The 16716-nt window shown below is 39.7% G+C and overlaps 1 protein-coding gene and 1 long non-coding RNA gene across 2 annotated transcripts in view; one reads left to right on the plus strand and one right to left on the minus strand.

The window, feature by feature from the left end:
* Positions 1-568: 568 nt before the first annotated feature.
* Positions 569-16716, plus strand: part of LOC143899377 (transcription factor hamlet) — an 82258-nt gene continuing 66110 nt past the window's right edge. Inside the window, exon 1 of the mRNA XM_077409637.1 lies at positions 569-3583. Coding sequence (XP_077265763.1) covers positions 3547-3583 — 37 coding nt within the window. The 5' untranslated portion in view covers positions 569-3546. The remainder of the gene's footprint in view (positions 3584-16716) is intronic.
* LOC143899383 (uncharacterized) overlaps positions 7771-16716 on the minus strand; it is a 138650-nt gene continuing 129704 nt past the window's right edge. The window contains exon 3 of the long non-coding RNA XR_013257472.1: positions 7771-8285. This is a non-coding gene — a long non-coding RNA (uncharacterized LOC143899383). The remainder of the gene's footprint in view (positions 8286-16716) is intronic.

Consider the following 16716-nt stretch of genomic DNA (forward strand, 5'->3'; position numbering starts at 1 on the left):
ACGATTCGAGAAGCTCGTACGGCGCTCATACGCGCGTAATTATTACGGGAAACGATGCAGCGGCATGGCACATTTCGGTTATTCTTGTTTCTTTCAGTAAGTTTCGGCGCCATTTTCGCTATACGTTAAAGTATTCGCAAATAGTAGCACCGCGGTAAATGGTATCCCTATTTTATCAAAGCACCGGTCTACGTAATTTGTGAGATTACAATATTACTTACATTATGAAGAATATTATATATTACAGACAATTTAAAAGAATTTTACACAAAGAAGTTTATCTACAACTTTATATAAATATAAAATTTATCAATGATAGTTAGTCGAGTCGATTAGAATTCTTAACTATAGAATTCTTAATTGTTTATTAGTTTCTGGCGAAGTAAATGTTTCTTGTTCGATATAAAATTTATATAATTAAACAAACGTGCTACGCAATGAAGCAAGTTTTTACGCGATTTTTGCATCAATCGTAACTTTCCTAAATGATTTCACCCTCATCCGGAACAAGTGTTGTTTTCTTTGAATCCGTACGCGAATCCGAACGCGCTAACTCGGTGGGATAGAGCAAGAGGAAATGAAAAAAAAAAAAAGCTGGATGAGAAGCAGCCGATCCTGGGTCGAAAAGGACGAAGGAGCAGGGCGGAGCTGCGCCCGGAAGGGTGCGCGGGCGCGTTTCGCGCCGAACGACCGCCGTTCGTGGGGTCGGAGGTCGCACGTTCAGGTGCGACGAAGACGGAGAGGAGGGAACGCTTAGTCGAGCAAACGCACCCAGAAATGCAAAGTCGAAGTGCTGGCGTGAAGCGAGTTGCCCGCCGGGGTTCGACGTCGTCGCGACGTGACTCCACCCGGGTAGTTTCCCCGATCTTCCTTCTGCCTGTTTAATCTGTTTTCGTGGATCGCGCGGTCGAGAAGTAAGTCGCTTGACCGGCAAGGGTGGTCGACGCGCGATCCGAGATATCAATGATAAATCGACGAGGATCACTCGACAACTAACCAGGTGTGCTGTACGTCATACGAAATCAGTGTTGCGTTCGCGCCGTAAACAATAAATGTAACGTTTTGGGCATCGACTGGAATATCAATCGATACTGCCCGCTTGCCACGTGTTCGCCGACAGCGTGGTCGTCTTTGGGGTGTAGCCACGTGTAAATTAGCAACTGCGAGAATGACTTCGATATTGGAGTGTAAACGGCTACAAAAGAAGTCGCGGAATAACGTATATCACATTTGATTCTGAACCTTTCAGTTCTTAGACCGATTATCTAAAATACGATTTTGGAGATGTGTTAAACGATACTGCTGCTTTATATCGTTAAAGTTTTGACTTTTCGAGTGGCATGTTATTACTGAAGCGTGTGTTTGCTCGAAAAGATGATTGACAGTTACTAATTTAAATACAATATGAAATTAATGTTAATTTAAAATGATATTACTCCTGCACTGATATAAAACTGTATTATAATATGTATGCAATCTTTGCTCAACGATTTTCACACGTGAATTGCGTGTTGCGCTGAATTTTTCAAATGTTTATTCAAAAGATGCAATACATTATAAAAGATGTGACATTATAAATGATGATTGTGATGTGTGCTGGCTTGATGTCAATACGTAAGTGAAGCACATGAAAGTTTTTCATTTATATTGTGGATAGAGGAAACGGCAAGTTATTAGCAAAAATTATTAATGAAAATTTGTAAAAATAATTATGCAAACATCTGTACCGTGCTCTACGAGGACAAACGATTAGCATTGTTCCATGTTACCAAAATGTTAATATTATAGAATTTCTCGGACGTGGCAATTCGAAACATGAATATTCGCAAGCTACGCGATAGCTCTTTATCGAACAAGAATGTTTATAATCTGTGCACGTGGTGAATACTTCGTATCGGAGCGGTACAGACTACACGTCAGCAATCGGCAGCGATAGCGGCTGGACACGAAGGCGATCAGTAATCAGCATCGTCAGCAAATGAGAGCAGCCTGCATGCGAACACCTGTTCTTAACGGATGCTGCCGTTCGTTCGAGCAGACGTAAGAAGAGATGCAACGAAATTAGATACTATACGGACATGTCGAGAAATCGAGCGATACGATATATGATACTTTTATTAAACGGTACAGACTTTCGTAAAATCGAATCTACACCGCATATCTGAAAGAAGTGATGGAGGTATCTTTATACTACAATATCTACGACTCAATAAATCAGACTGGGCCTGATTATGGCAAATTCTTCCATCGCATGGCGCAAACGATAAAAATAAGAATTAATCTTTTGCCACTTTCTTCGAAATATTCAAATTTAAGTCATTATATTAATTAGATTTTCCGCACGTTACGTTTCAAATCACGAAGGTACCATCTATTATCGACATCGATTTTAAATAACACGTCAAGTTTCATTGATGTTCAAACTTGCGAGCGCCCTAAAATCATGACAATTATCGTACGGCAGACGTGAATGAAAAGTTGTATAAAGAAGTTTCCGCGAGAAGTATCGATCGAAAGCATGATACGTTATTGACGAGACTCGTAGTCAAACGGCCTCCGGCATCTTCCGCCTCCGACGAGACTGCATAAGCGACCAAGAGAGAGAGAGGCAGGTAGGACAGAAGCTCAGGAGCAAAGAGGCGAGAGGTCGCGAGAGCTGCCGTGTGCACGATTCGCACCGCGGAGGAGAGACAGCCGCTGATCATTGGTGGACAGCGGAGCCGGGTCGCCTAGGTGGTGGGGAAGCCACCAGGTCGACTCCGCAGGTGGGGAAGGCCAGGAGAAGGCGGAGGAGGAGGCGTCGTCGACGCCGCCGCGGCGGTGGTAGTGTCGCGGACAGTGGTAGTGGTACCGGTAGCGACATGAAGAGGAAGCAGAAGAGGGCGGAAGAGCAGGAGGTGTAACGTCGGAGGTGGTGTAAGGAGAAGAGAACAGGCAAACGGAGGCAGCGAAGGGGAGGTGAGGGAGGGAGAGAGGCGGTGGAAGAGGCCTCGCGGGGGAGCTCGGCTGCGGAGAGAGGGAGAGAGCGTCGCGAGGGTGGAGGACAAGGTGGCGGAGAAGGAGGAGACGCGAAGGACAGGAGAAGCCTCCTCCGCGCTGCCGGAGGACAGATCCGACGTGCGTCAGGATCCCAGCTGGACGGACGGACGGACGGACCGACCCGACCGACCTCTCTCTCGCCGCCGTCGGATAAGCGGAGGGAGCGGAGGAAGAGGACGCGATCGGTCGCGGTCCGTACCGGAAGCCGACCGCAGCGCGGACTACCCTCTCTGACGCTACCATCGTCCGGTATGCGCCCGGTACGTGTCTGAGCGAATATTTCTCGATCGCTCTCGCCGCGATCGGTCGAGACTGACGAGAGTGAAGAAGCTGTCACTCGCGTGTCGCGAAACCCGATTGACAATTCAGGAAGGGAGGGGGTGAACAGAGCGTGAACTGATCGACAGGATAATAAATCGGTGCATAAACTCGCATGGCTCGGAGGACCGTCAGCGACGTTCTTACAGTTAGTGTTTTGTTTTCGAGTTCGCCACCCGTCGTGCAGCGATGAGATCCAAACCGGTGGCGAGAAGACTGGCACAGGGTGAGTAGCGATTTTCATTTATCATCATCATTAGCGATAGGTATTATGACAGATATTTTGTATTTGCCTCGAAAAATTATATGTGAGGAAGATGTAAAATATTATAATTATGTAATCCTAATTTTTTACTTTTTAAGAAGCTATGTATCAAATATATTTTCTATTTTTATAATATTCTTTTATGTAAAATTTTGAAGTTCAAAATCCGATATTCTCAAAACGTTACAATTATTCACACATTTTTCGTTTCTATTTTTCTATATACTCTAAAATAATTCCTATACGGTAAATTATTGTGATATTTTAATGAGATAAATAAAAGATATATATATATATATATATATATATATATATATATAATGTGTATATCTGTAATTTTGAGAGAAACGTTTGGTAGATCTGTATGTAAATGCAGAGAACAAAATAATGTGAATAAAAGTATCTTCGCTCGTCTGAAGCAAAAGCTAATCGTATATGTTTCGGCCTGTATTATAAGCGGTATTCAGGTGTTAATAAAGAATTTACATAAACTTGTAATCCACTTTAATTCGTAGCCAACGTTTCGACCTCCTTGGTCCTCCTCAGGGCAACTATATATATTGTTACATTCAAATAAATAAATTAATGTCTATTGGAGCTCACATAAGAAAATTATATACAAACAAATTTTGAAAGTCATCGTCGGTGATACTAACACCTGAATACCGCTCGTAATACAAACCGAAACATACAAAATAATGTGGTTCTATAATATTTTTCTTCGATCACTCTCTTAAAAAATAATCCATCGATATATGAGCACTGTTTTATACAGTGCTTTATAATTTTAATTACATGCAGGAAAAGCTCATGGAAAAATACATGGAGGAGATTATAATTACTGTTTAAATTGCTTGACGAATAAGAGCAAATTAGAACGCTTTCAAGAAACATGTCGCGGTTTTTTAATTTCTCATATATGAACTTTATGCGCCGCAAACGGTATATGACACATTTTCTCGTTACGGGTAAACATGCAATGATTATGGAATTGTTTAAAAATAACATTTTTTTAATTTTTTTAAACGTGCATATTCTAATATCGTAATTTTAATAAACTCTTTGCTCTTTTTATGTTTGGAAGCTGCTTTCTTACAATATATTCACAATTATCTAACCCAAAATATACATTTCTTTTTTACAGACATATTTTCATTTGATTAATTATTTCTTTTCCATTATCATATTATAATGAAATGCAAAGGATCGTTATTATATATTTTTTTGTTACATTTCATTAATATTTATCTCATAGTTGCTTTATATTGTTTTATAGATATATTTACGTTGGCAGAATTACCGAAGGTCTTAAAATTAATTTACATATTCATAAATGATGTATACATCTGTCTTAACGAAATAAACCGATGAGATTAAAGTTCGTTTACTTAAAAGGTTGTTACACAAAAATAAGTTTAATTAAAATATTTATCAATTTTCATTAGTAATCCGATGCAATTGCCTGCGAATCTTCATGATCGATAACGGGAATCAGAAATGAAACTCGATTCCATCGCGCTCCTGGAAACTGCTGTACTAGAACGGAAGACATTACGAGTCTTTCCGCGGAACTTATTTAACGAGGCAATAAAAACATACCATGGCATGAGTACTATATAAAACTCATTTTCGAGACTCCGCCGCGCCGTTGCAAAACGAGCTTGTGTCTTAGCCAAGTCGAGACTTCGCGATATTACCTGCGATCGTTGGACAGATTTTATTTTTGACATACCATTCGCGTGACAAACGCTGCGTATACAATGCTTTTAATTCTTTTACGTCGACAATTGCAATTAGCTTTTTCCTAAACGTTCTAAACACGTATCAAAGAAAGCACGGTATAATAACTTTTGTACGATTGGTACACGCTTCTACTTTCAGTCGCAGTGCGCATAGCGAATTGACATGATCCGATCCTCGACCGGCAAGTGCGTGATATCTTACGCGTTGAACTGCCGGACGGCAGTTTGGACAGAAAATACGACGCGGGAAAATAAAATTTCGATAACAGCTCGTTGTCGCTCACATCGTTTTATTCCCCGTGTAATAATGGCCATTCCGAGAGATCGGGGACGCGACCAGCCGATTGGTCGCTCGCGAGATCGACCGCGATGCGAATTTCCGATAACGGCGCGGCGTCGCGAATGACGAGCGTATCATTGTCCCTGATGCCCCCCGGGTGGTGACACGACGACAGCGTGCGTGGAAGAAGAGTAGGCGGTCCTCGCGCTGGCGCACCAGCGCAAAACGTCGGTATCATTCCTTCTTTTCCTGTCTTGTCTCTGCTCGTCCTCTCGCCCCATCCCACCTCCTCGCCAACGGAAGTCCCGCCCATCGCTGGTCGACACAATGTTTGCAATTCCTCCATTTCTCGTCTCGTGCGACCCGATTTTCAGCGAGCAAAATAAATCCCGACTTGTAACAATCGCTTTTCGCAAATAAACGCGAAGTACGATAGACTTTTTAATACTTTGATGTCATCCATTATTCTTCTTTCTACGTTTGATTTGATAACGTTGTATCATTTTTGAGATTTGAAATAAATCCCGCTATTATATATATATATATATATATATATATATACTTCATCGAAAAAATGAAATTTTCGGAGAAAGTAAATATTGGATCAACGAGCTTGTGTTCGACAAAAATGCGAATCGATCTCTCTTTGTGCGTTGGTTAACAATGCAACATCGTTCGATCTATAAAAGATTCGCCCGCGCCAACGTGCTAACATTAATTTATTGTTATACATCGTGAATGGCGCAGAATAAATTTTCGACGAATGTTTGTAACGAGATCTACTGGTATTTTCTCTCAACGCGACGGAAGGACAATGACAGTGCGGCGCATAAAGACGGAAACATCAAGCCTGCCTCTAGGCATGAACCGTTGACTTGTATTTATTTCTGGCATGTTGCTGCGCGGAATTTATTATTAACCTCGCTTCTGGCTCTCTTAGGGTGACTATAGATTTAAGAAATGGAAAGTAGAAACACGCGTACACAAGTACACACACACACGCACTTTTTCATCAAATCAAACATTACAGTTATTCATTACGCAAAAACATAAAATACAGTATTTTTTAAATTATTAAACTTCATGTCTTTTATTGTTATAAATTTTGTGAAATGTGCTCTTTCATCCCAATACTGATTTATAATAAATTCTAAAAAAGTCTCTATTTTTATTTAACATAGATTTACAATTAAATGTTTACAATATTTTACCAATAAACACCGTAAGTTTGTACACTCTCGTTTTCGGCAGTTAGCTGTACATAACACGCGAGGTAGTCTATATAGCGTTCGCGTTATATAATAAACTCCCTTCCCACGGCTCGACGATTCACTGATGTAAAGGTATACGTGCTCTCAACGGATCTTATAATCTATAAGACCTAAAATCCGTTAACGCTTGACTCACAAGTCGGCGAAACAATAGCCCAACCATCGAATCTTTCGTTGCATCGAGAGCAATCTTATAAAAAAAGACGTTTGTGAGAGAAAAGGAGCGATATATGATTATTCTTAATATACAATATTGAAAATTAACAAATTAATTTTTAATGACATGTAAAATTGACATTTCATTTTACTTTAGTTTATATAATAATCGGTCTCAATATTATATATTTTTTTTACATTTTATAATATATCCACGAATATTAAATTTAAAAAATGTTACATATTTTTTCATAAATAGAAGCTAAATGTACATTTTGTAAAAAAAATTGATTTTTATTTTGTTATTTTTTTATCTGGTAGTATAATGATTAAAAAAGAGTGTATCCGATGTATTTCAGGCTCCTCTCGTTCAAGATCAATGCGATCTATGTATGATATACATGTATATATATATATATATATATATATATATATATATATATATATGTAGGTCCAGAGGTATGTTCCGGGACTGTTTACGTTTTTTGAAATGTACAGTCCTGGAATATAACGCATATATATGTAATCAGATTCAAAAAGCTGTCCCGAAAATTGTCGTAGGACATCAATTTTTTCCAGGACAGTCCTGGAAACTGCCAAATGTCCCGGAATATACCGATATCAAAAATAAAAGTCCCAGAACATACTTCCAGACCTACATGTATATATATATATATATCTCTCTCTCTTCTCCTCCCTCCCTCTTCTTCTCTCTCTTTCTGACGGCCATGATGCATTGTGCTCGCGAGACAAACGGGAAATCCGTGAAACTGATAGGAAGCGGAAAGAAGAGGACCCTCTCTCCAGACCGCAGGAATAATCGCGGAATTCACCTACCTATACCGCAGGTTTGAAAGACGCATCATCCCATTGAGAGTCGCATCTAACCGCGGCACCGGAAGTCGTATCCGAGAGGAGACAAAACCAAAGAAACACAACGCACGGAATATACGTGGGAGGAGTAGGGGGTGGGAGTTCTGTTTCATCGCCGCTTTTGTCTCGCATCCTGAGAGAGAGCACGATTGAATGAGAAGTATGAATAGATCGGATGATCCCCTAAGGTAGGTCAGTCTATTCTCGTTCTGCGGGAGACTCCAGCTACCGTAGATCCCACCTCTTCTTCTTCTTCTTCTTCTTCTTACTGTCCTCGCTGCTCCTGCCTCAGACAGATTCAATTAAGAATGCCTTCTTTCTCGATACGATTCCTTGCGTTCCTAAAACACGAAATATTTGATATTATTGAATTGAAATTTCTTTACCTTAATTACGTCTAAGATTTGATAAAGGAGAATGGATTTAGTTAAGCATATTAATCAATCACAGAGTGAGTCATCGATGAATCGGTGATTAATCATTCAGGAAAGAACTTTAGCCTCAACTATAATTGATAATTTGAGTTCTTAGAATAATAATACAAACCGCTATCAGCCGACTTGTCACGCAAGTGAAATTTCGCAACTTTTTGAAATTTATTAGAGACGTAAACTAGGCTTTTCTATAACGTTAACAATTTTATTTAATAATAAGATTAGAAGACTTCTGCATAATACGATATAGAATTACAATACTGATAGGACACATATCTCAATTATTCCGTTTGCATGCCGTTGCATATCCGCATTTTTATAGAAATGTATACGCAATAGCGATTAACGATCATGTAACCAAGTTATTTCTCGAGAGCGCCTCGCGCATCAAACGAATGGGCGGTGGAACAATTGATCGGCCGATCAATTGGTCACGGGCGCACGATATCTTCTCCTTTTCCATTACAACAGACGAACTTTTACGGCGTATTATATCGACGTATGCGACGAACATATCGAAGACAAAGCGACTACGGGGGGAGAGGAAAGGAAATGAATCGTATACCAGTGAAGCGGCTCGACAGGGCGGGTCTGAAAACCTGATGAAACTCAAGCATCGAGTCTCCAAATTGCTCAATTTTGCAAAATAAATTTATTCAAAAACGTTATTATATTAATAGAACCCAGAATGCTCTGTAACATCCTCTCGCTTAGTTTTATTCCTATTAGAGACGTCCAAAGAGCCTATTTTTTTATCTTCGAAATCTGAAAGACCGTTCCTGCGCTTTTGGGACAACGGCGTTATCATCGTGTAAGTTCGAAGCTGAAAAACTTCGAGGACCACCGCACGCAACACGATTAAGAATTACGGCGCGATATATCACTTATGCCGGATCACAGATTGTCTCCCGTTTCATTTCGTTGGTACGGCTTTTAATTGGCAACCGCGTGTACGCTGCAGGCTTCAGCTAAATACTTTATCGCGGTTCACGTTGTGTCGTGTGTGACAGGCACGTCAGGCAGCTCGTGCACTCACGTTTTACGACACGACCTGATGTTAATAATACTTAAGCGAACTACTAACGGGAATGACCGATCGAGAGTCGATCGCCTCGTAAAGCGGAGTATAATGAAATGATGATGCATTCTTTGCTCTCGAAAAAGACTATGTTACTTTGCCAAGCCGATAACTTTTCATTTCACAAAAAATTCTTTAAGCAAAATGTTCTCGTACAAATTGATAGATATTTTTGTATAATAAAATAACAACATTGAATGCGGCAATAATGAAATATATTGCGAATAATATGTCTCCAAAAAAGAACAATATTATATTTAAACCTATGTTTAAATTACATAAAAAACCAATTTCTCTTTATAAATTCATTGATATTTTCCCCTGAAAAAAGTAGAATATTTATTTCTTCAATTTTTCAGTTACAAAATATACAATTTTCTGATAAAAAAAAACTGATAAACTCTGCTTTAAGACTTCAATTTTACTATATAATAAATAATCAACTAAAACATCAATGTTAAGATACCTTTTAAAATTAACAAATCAATAACGACGAAACAATAATGTTATAGTTAAACGGTTCGATTATTTTCTTTTCTTTCGCATTAATGTCAATGATACACGACTGAACGGAGGTCTGGGTATCTCGAATAGGAATTAAATATCGATGCAGATAAAACTGAGATGCCGTCTGTTAAGTGTTCGTCAAATCGCGCAATGGTATCGATATCAAACTCTAATTCAACGTGACGTCACTTCTGAAAGAGTAGCTTAAACATTCATTGGCGAGCCGGACGTGATCAATTCCAGCGACGTAAGCTGGAATACCAACACAAATTTCCTCGAAAAAGCAAGCGTGGTTATGCTGAATCCGATAACAGAAACTTGGAACGATCATTTCTGCCTCGCGAATTTCCTCTTTTTGACACTTTTCTTTAAATCTCCTCGTTCCTCAAGTTGCTCGTCAATATTTTCGCAGGTTCACGTCGGTTCTTTCCTTCCGCGCATATACGCCGTACGCCGTCACCAATTAACGTTCGTTTTACCTACGTCTGTCATTTGTTTACCATTTCCGGCAGGGAATGCAATCAGTCCGGCTGGAAACAAATGCAGCCAATCAGGCATGACGGACAAATACGCATGGACTGAGGCGGCCAGATCTCTACATATAGTCAGTATACGTAGTGCAAACGTTTTCAACACTGACGTCGATAATCGATCGTGCGACGTGGTAGTATTTTCAAAGTGGTGTGCTGTTGTATTTACGATCGCTGTGTGTCTAATCTAGCAATATGAATTTTATAGATTTACGCGTATATACCTATGTATAATAAATGCAAGGCATATTTAAGCAGAAGATTTTGAATAAAAACAATGTCATTTATTTAAAAAAATTGAGTTATTCATACAAAATCTCATACAAAAATATTTAATTAAATGCTGATCATATTTCTCTTAAAATTTATTATTTGCTGTATTTAATAAAGTATATTAACATATAAAATTAAACATATCTATTATATGGATAAAAATACTAACGGCGTGATATTGTAATAATATCATATAGCAATACAATATTTATTTTTTTCACGGTTTATTTTTTCACGATTGCATAAATGTGTAATACTTTGATCCGTATTCCTTTGTACTTTAAACGGTCACATTTGCTTAGATTTGAATTGCGGATACCGAGCAGTATTAATCTGACAACGTAACGAGCGTTGCTATAGGGGGCACGCACTGGTGATAAGACGCCATTGTTGCTCGCAAGTTTGCAATTAAACAATTAATCATCTAATTAGACATTCGTCCTGCATCTTTTCCTTCTGTAACAGCCGATTGTTTGATAAATATACGCGCGTCGTAGTTCGCCTCGCGAATTCTGTTAATCAGTGCTCGCAATTGCCTCACACCCTATTGTAGATGCGATTATTTAAAGAATAGTGAAGGAAACAAGATGTATGCGCAAAAGATGTAAATTGAGTCATGATTTTTTCATGAAAATTGCATAAAGCTAATCATCGTTTTTTGTTAAATAATTGGCAGATTTAAACGCGTTGCGTTTAATTAATAAATTATATTTTTTTTTAATGATTAAACACAATTATGGAATATCCATGATTTTTTAAATATTTATATATATTATATTATAATAAAATTATTTGTATCGGCTCGACGAATATTTGTCGAAACGTTTGCCATTTAAAATCACCTTTACGTTGTTACATCGAATTACAGTACGTTAAGTTTATATAAAAAGATTTTTAAATTTTCTATGTATTTAGTGAATAAACGCATTGTTTAGAACCAATTCAAAATAATAGTTTTTTCGCAGCCCCTGAATACATGCTGCACTTCGTGCTACTGAGTCGTGAAATTGCTCGAGTGGCAAAGTAGGCGCCTCTATCTCACTGGTGATCTCATAAGTAACCGCAAAGTAGTTTATCCTTATGTACAGTTGTAATATTTTACATTTATGTATATTTTACGCAGCTAAGTACATTGAAGATATTTTATAATATTTTAAAATAAAATGATGTTTATATATACAAATAGAAGTGACATGATTAGAAACAGAAAAATTAATAATTAATGAGACATTTTATTTAAAAGAAGATAAAAAAGAGTCTATAATTTTTCTTTACACAATTTAACAGATAAAGAAAAGAAAAAGTATAAAAGATAAATAAAAACAGAAAAGTATGGAATAAGATAGAAGCTAGAAGGCTTTTTAGCGGACCCATCACATACACACAAAAACCAGCATTAATCCGTCGCGTTGTAACTCATAAAGTGGTACCACTTCGGATCAGGACTGTGCAGAAATGTTGGCTGCGCCAGCTTCTGCGGCGATAATGGCGTCGATAATGACTGTAGAATTAGCATCGACGAAGCTGATGGCACGCTTTGGCCATGTCGCGGTAATGGATGCGCATAATGCGTCGTGTCAGCGTGCATTATTGTTGACGAGGTTATTAAATCTCGGAATCCCCCTTTATCTCACCCGGTTCCCGGTACGCCTCTCGCGCGCGGCAAGGACCATGAAGAGTGCCGCGAAGAAACAAGTCTTGGGCGAAGGACAACGGAAAGAAGAAAGAGCCGAACAGAACCGTGGCGGATGAGCACGCGTGTCCGCGCATGAGCCGCCGATCGTTAAAGACGATCCTCGTCGTTTTATCTTGCGCCCGAACGATATCTCTCCCATCTTGGCTGTCTTTAGGAATATTAAATAAGACAATCGAATCATAACTTTTATCTTCGTATATCTTTATCAGTATATCCCAAATATAAATTAAGAATAATATTATATTTGTAGAAAAATCTCAAGATTGAAAGACAATATGAGAGATGAGAGAAAAATTTATTAAATATTTTTTAGATTGAAACCTACGACAGTACGTCTTATATAATGTTATCCTTTTTACATATCAAGTAATAGAGAATTAATTGAGATGTATTCTTAGTAGCTCTGGCTTATTGAAATATTCATAATAATCATTATATTAAATGACAATACGTAATGCTTATTTATTCGTACATGCAGGTTTACGTACTCACGAATTCATACGCGTTTATCGGCGGATTGACATCCAACCAGACGATAAAAGCATTCGATGAAACGGGAGTAGAAAGGCGAACGTACAGAAAAGCGTTGTAAATGTACGAGTGTCTTCGAGTTACAAGGGAGACTTGAGCACCTTTTGGAGTGGCTCGCGTGTCTGGCGTTGCTTTACGAGTCTCATTTCCCGCGACGTCATTCCGCCACGACCACCACTGCTTACACCCATCAACGTCGCCTATACGGCCGGTCGGTGGTGATCTCGCTGAACAACTGGGCCAGAATTTCGGAGATCGCGATCGACGCGACGCGGACGTGACGCCTCAATCGATTTATTGAAAAACGGCAGACGAATGCGCGCACACGTGAACGCGAGTTCAACGTCAACCTCTTCGCGTATATTTCAACAATGCACGCTATACGCGTCCGGCAAGTCAACGGCAATCGATCTACTCTGTTGTAATATTTTTAATCAAATTCATGCCTGCGCAATTTTGAGCAGGAAGGGAAAACATATCTGGCGACTATAAAATCGGCCAGCCGTTGTGTCGCGTAATTTAATAAGCCCCGGTTTTCGTGCTTCTATATCGATTGACGCGGTGTTACCCAAGACGCGCGTAAGATTTTCCCGATGACAATCGGCCCGCGAGCGTGTACTCGGCTCTCGTGCAACATAAAAGTGTCCCTACGGGGAGAGGGGAACGGGGGTGCCGCTCGTGCCGTGGCGGACTCGCTCGCCGTGGTGGCGGCCGCCGTGGTGGCCGGGACCAAGAAGTAGGTAGTCGATGTAGGAATGACATGAGCGGTTATCTCAGTGGCCACGCGATATTGTCATCAGGGGTGAGAGGGCGTAAAGGTAGTTACCGCAAGGGCGGGAAAAAGAGAGGGCGAGCGCGAGAGAGGAGAGAGCGAGAGAAGGGGGGAGGCAGGGAGGACGCGGTGAAAGAAACGAAGGTAGACTCACAGAAGAAGGTGGAAAGGAAAGAGAGAGGGGGGGGCACGATAAGATCATCTTACCACCCTCTGGCATAAGTCGACAGTGGCCTTTCCCTGCCCTGACCAACTCCCTCCGTGACTCGACGGAGACCATTTCGACGATAGCGCGCATACTACCTCACTCGGCCGGCGTGTTATCTCGCACGCGAATTAGCTCTACAGATTTTCTTCTTTTTTTTTCTCTCTCCCTCTCTCAACCGTTGCTCTCTCTCTCTCTCACACTCTCTCACTCTCTCTCTCTCGCTCCGCGGCTTCGGCGAACTCGCCCGTCACCCCTGCGCTGCCACTTCTCGTCGACGACGACGTTGCGACAACGTCGAAGAAGGAGGAAAAGTTCTCGCGCGCGCTTCATGCAATCCACCCGCATACAACGCCAGCCTCCTCCCTCTTCCAGCACGTCTATCGCATTAGCGCACTACCGCGTTGTCGGCTGCACCACGACGCTGCACCTGCATTGCATGGTGCGAGGCTTGTGATTTACGCGCTGCCTTGAGAGAATCGCGGCGCACCGGCGGCGCATGATGCCGCTTATTGGAAAGCAGCTAACCGCAGAGCCTTTCTTTTAACCGCGATTGTTACTCTTTTGCTAAATCATGTAACACGACTGAATTAACATCGGCTTGAACAAGGCTGCAGTCATTTAAATACCCTATATTACGTAATCAGGATGTCACTATTTCTTATCGTAACATTTTTGTTAATAAAATTTTGAAAGAATTATCGTAATAATTGCATTTACTCGTTCGTTTAATAGATTGTATGAAGTATTTATGAAGTACAAATATTTTAGGTGATTGATTCATTGTCAGTTTATAAGAATACTAACGCTGCCAAACTTTCCAATCTTTAAGTTTAAACATTTCCACTGATAATGCATTTTTTATCAGTGTCTATTATGAATTAATGATGTGTCTAGGGAAATGATGTTCGTGTTGCTGTTGTCGAGATAAAGTCTCGGGTTTTAATCGCTTTTAAAAAGAAGTCATTGGTGCAGGATCGTACGTAGATCGTGTTTAGACAGGTTTGAAAGATTTATCGATAGCGTGATTTTACGATCAGTTCAACAGCGGTATGTAACAGTTGTTTAGGTATCGTGACGTCCGAGGTATCGCCTTCACAATTTTAGAAACGTAAACAGAGACACGAAAAGCGTTTAACTCTCTCGCAACTAACATTATGCAAAAATGCAGTAAAAGTATAAGAAAGTGGTTTATATAAAATATGGAAAGTACAAAAATAATTTGATAGTTTTTTGTTATCTTTACACATTGACGATCATTTGATGTAATAATAATATGTATAATTGCGCGCACGTTGACAATATATTAAAAAAATAATATTTTCTAATATGTGCTCTGTTAATAGCTCGAGAACATTTTTCTCATCATGACACTTCAGTAGCCTATGAGGGATATGTCGGATCCTAAGAGCACTTATGATTTAATATTCAGTGTACTTGTACTATCTCGAGTACTGACTTTATTAATTTACAAGATCTTACGGGAATTATAAGAAGTGGATGCTGAGAACGAGTAAGGTCAAAGACCTCTTTCTCTATATATATGACTTCTAATAATAGTTATTAAATAATTATCTCTTCACGAACCAATATTATAAACATTATGCTAAATCCTTTTCAAATTCAATACAATTCTATATTTTTACATTGTCGGTTCTGTAAATTAAGTTTAACAGATAATTGTAAAGATAGTATTAATTTTCTGTGATAATACGGAAATGAATTGTTAGATATCAGTGCACATATCTGTAGCGAAAATACCTTTTTGTGTGTTGTGCGAAACTTTTTTTTCATTTTATTTATTACTAATAACGGCGAAAACTTAGGATCTCTTATGACGTTCGAATATTTTGTCTCCGATATCCCGATGGTTCGGGACTCTCCACGCATCACATAATATTTAAAACGGTTTAGAATGACAAAGAAACGGACAAACACGTGGCCACGAGAAATGTGTTGCCGTTTTGAGGCACGTACACCACTGTTGCGTCTATTTTATCCTTGTGGAGCTCCGCGCGCGCGAGAGGGTAATGCTCTTCTAAAGCGTTAGGGATAGGTATGCCAGCACCGTGGAATTCAATTTGCTGTTTCTCGATTTCCACGTATATCTGCATTGAAAACGTTGACGATTCAGCAATTTTATTCGCACGCCTTGCGACACAATCGCGCGGTTGCGTAACATTATAACGTAATGATATAATCGCATACGCACGTGCTCTCATAAAATATTGATTACGTAAATGGAAACTTGTACGAGGAGAAAATGTTTTCTTTTGAAAGACGAAGGAGAGGAAATTGTAGTTCTATTTCGCGTATTTGTCTACACGCTTTATATAATTCGCCTCTATCGCGAGGATTTACATTGCTTTGAACGACTGCTCGGTCTGGTATCACGTTCCGCTCCGATGACAGTAGTAGACGTGTGAAATTACCCTTCCGCCTTTCGCGTATATTACAATAATGCACCAATTATTCCTACCTGTCATGTCTTTACATGACAACTGAACGAAAATCAATACGCGTGGCAAATCGGAGTTCGAAGCGGGCTCGGACGTTTCACAGTCTCAGATACGCACGCATGCATATCTCTATATATATTTTTCACTGATCCTCTTGTTCAAACTTGCTTTAAACTTTTTTTCACGTCATCGATCAGGGTGTGGTCACGATATGGCTTCATCTCGCGTCGAGAATGAGTATCAGATAACAAGTCAAGTATATAGCAATATAGCAGTTGAAGTATATA

The sequence above is a fragment of the Temnothorax americanus genome, unplaced genomic scaffold (assembly GCF_048541705.1).
Source record: "Temnothorax americanus isolate GAGA-0224 unplaced genomic scaffold, ASM4854170v1 Scaffold27, whole genome shotgun sequence".
Lineage (NCBI taxonomy): Eukaryota > Metazoa > Arthropoda > Insecta > Hymenoptera > Formicidae > Temnothorax > Temnothorax americanus.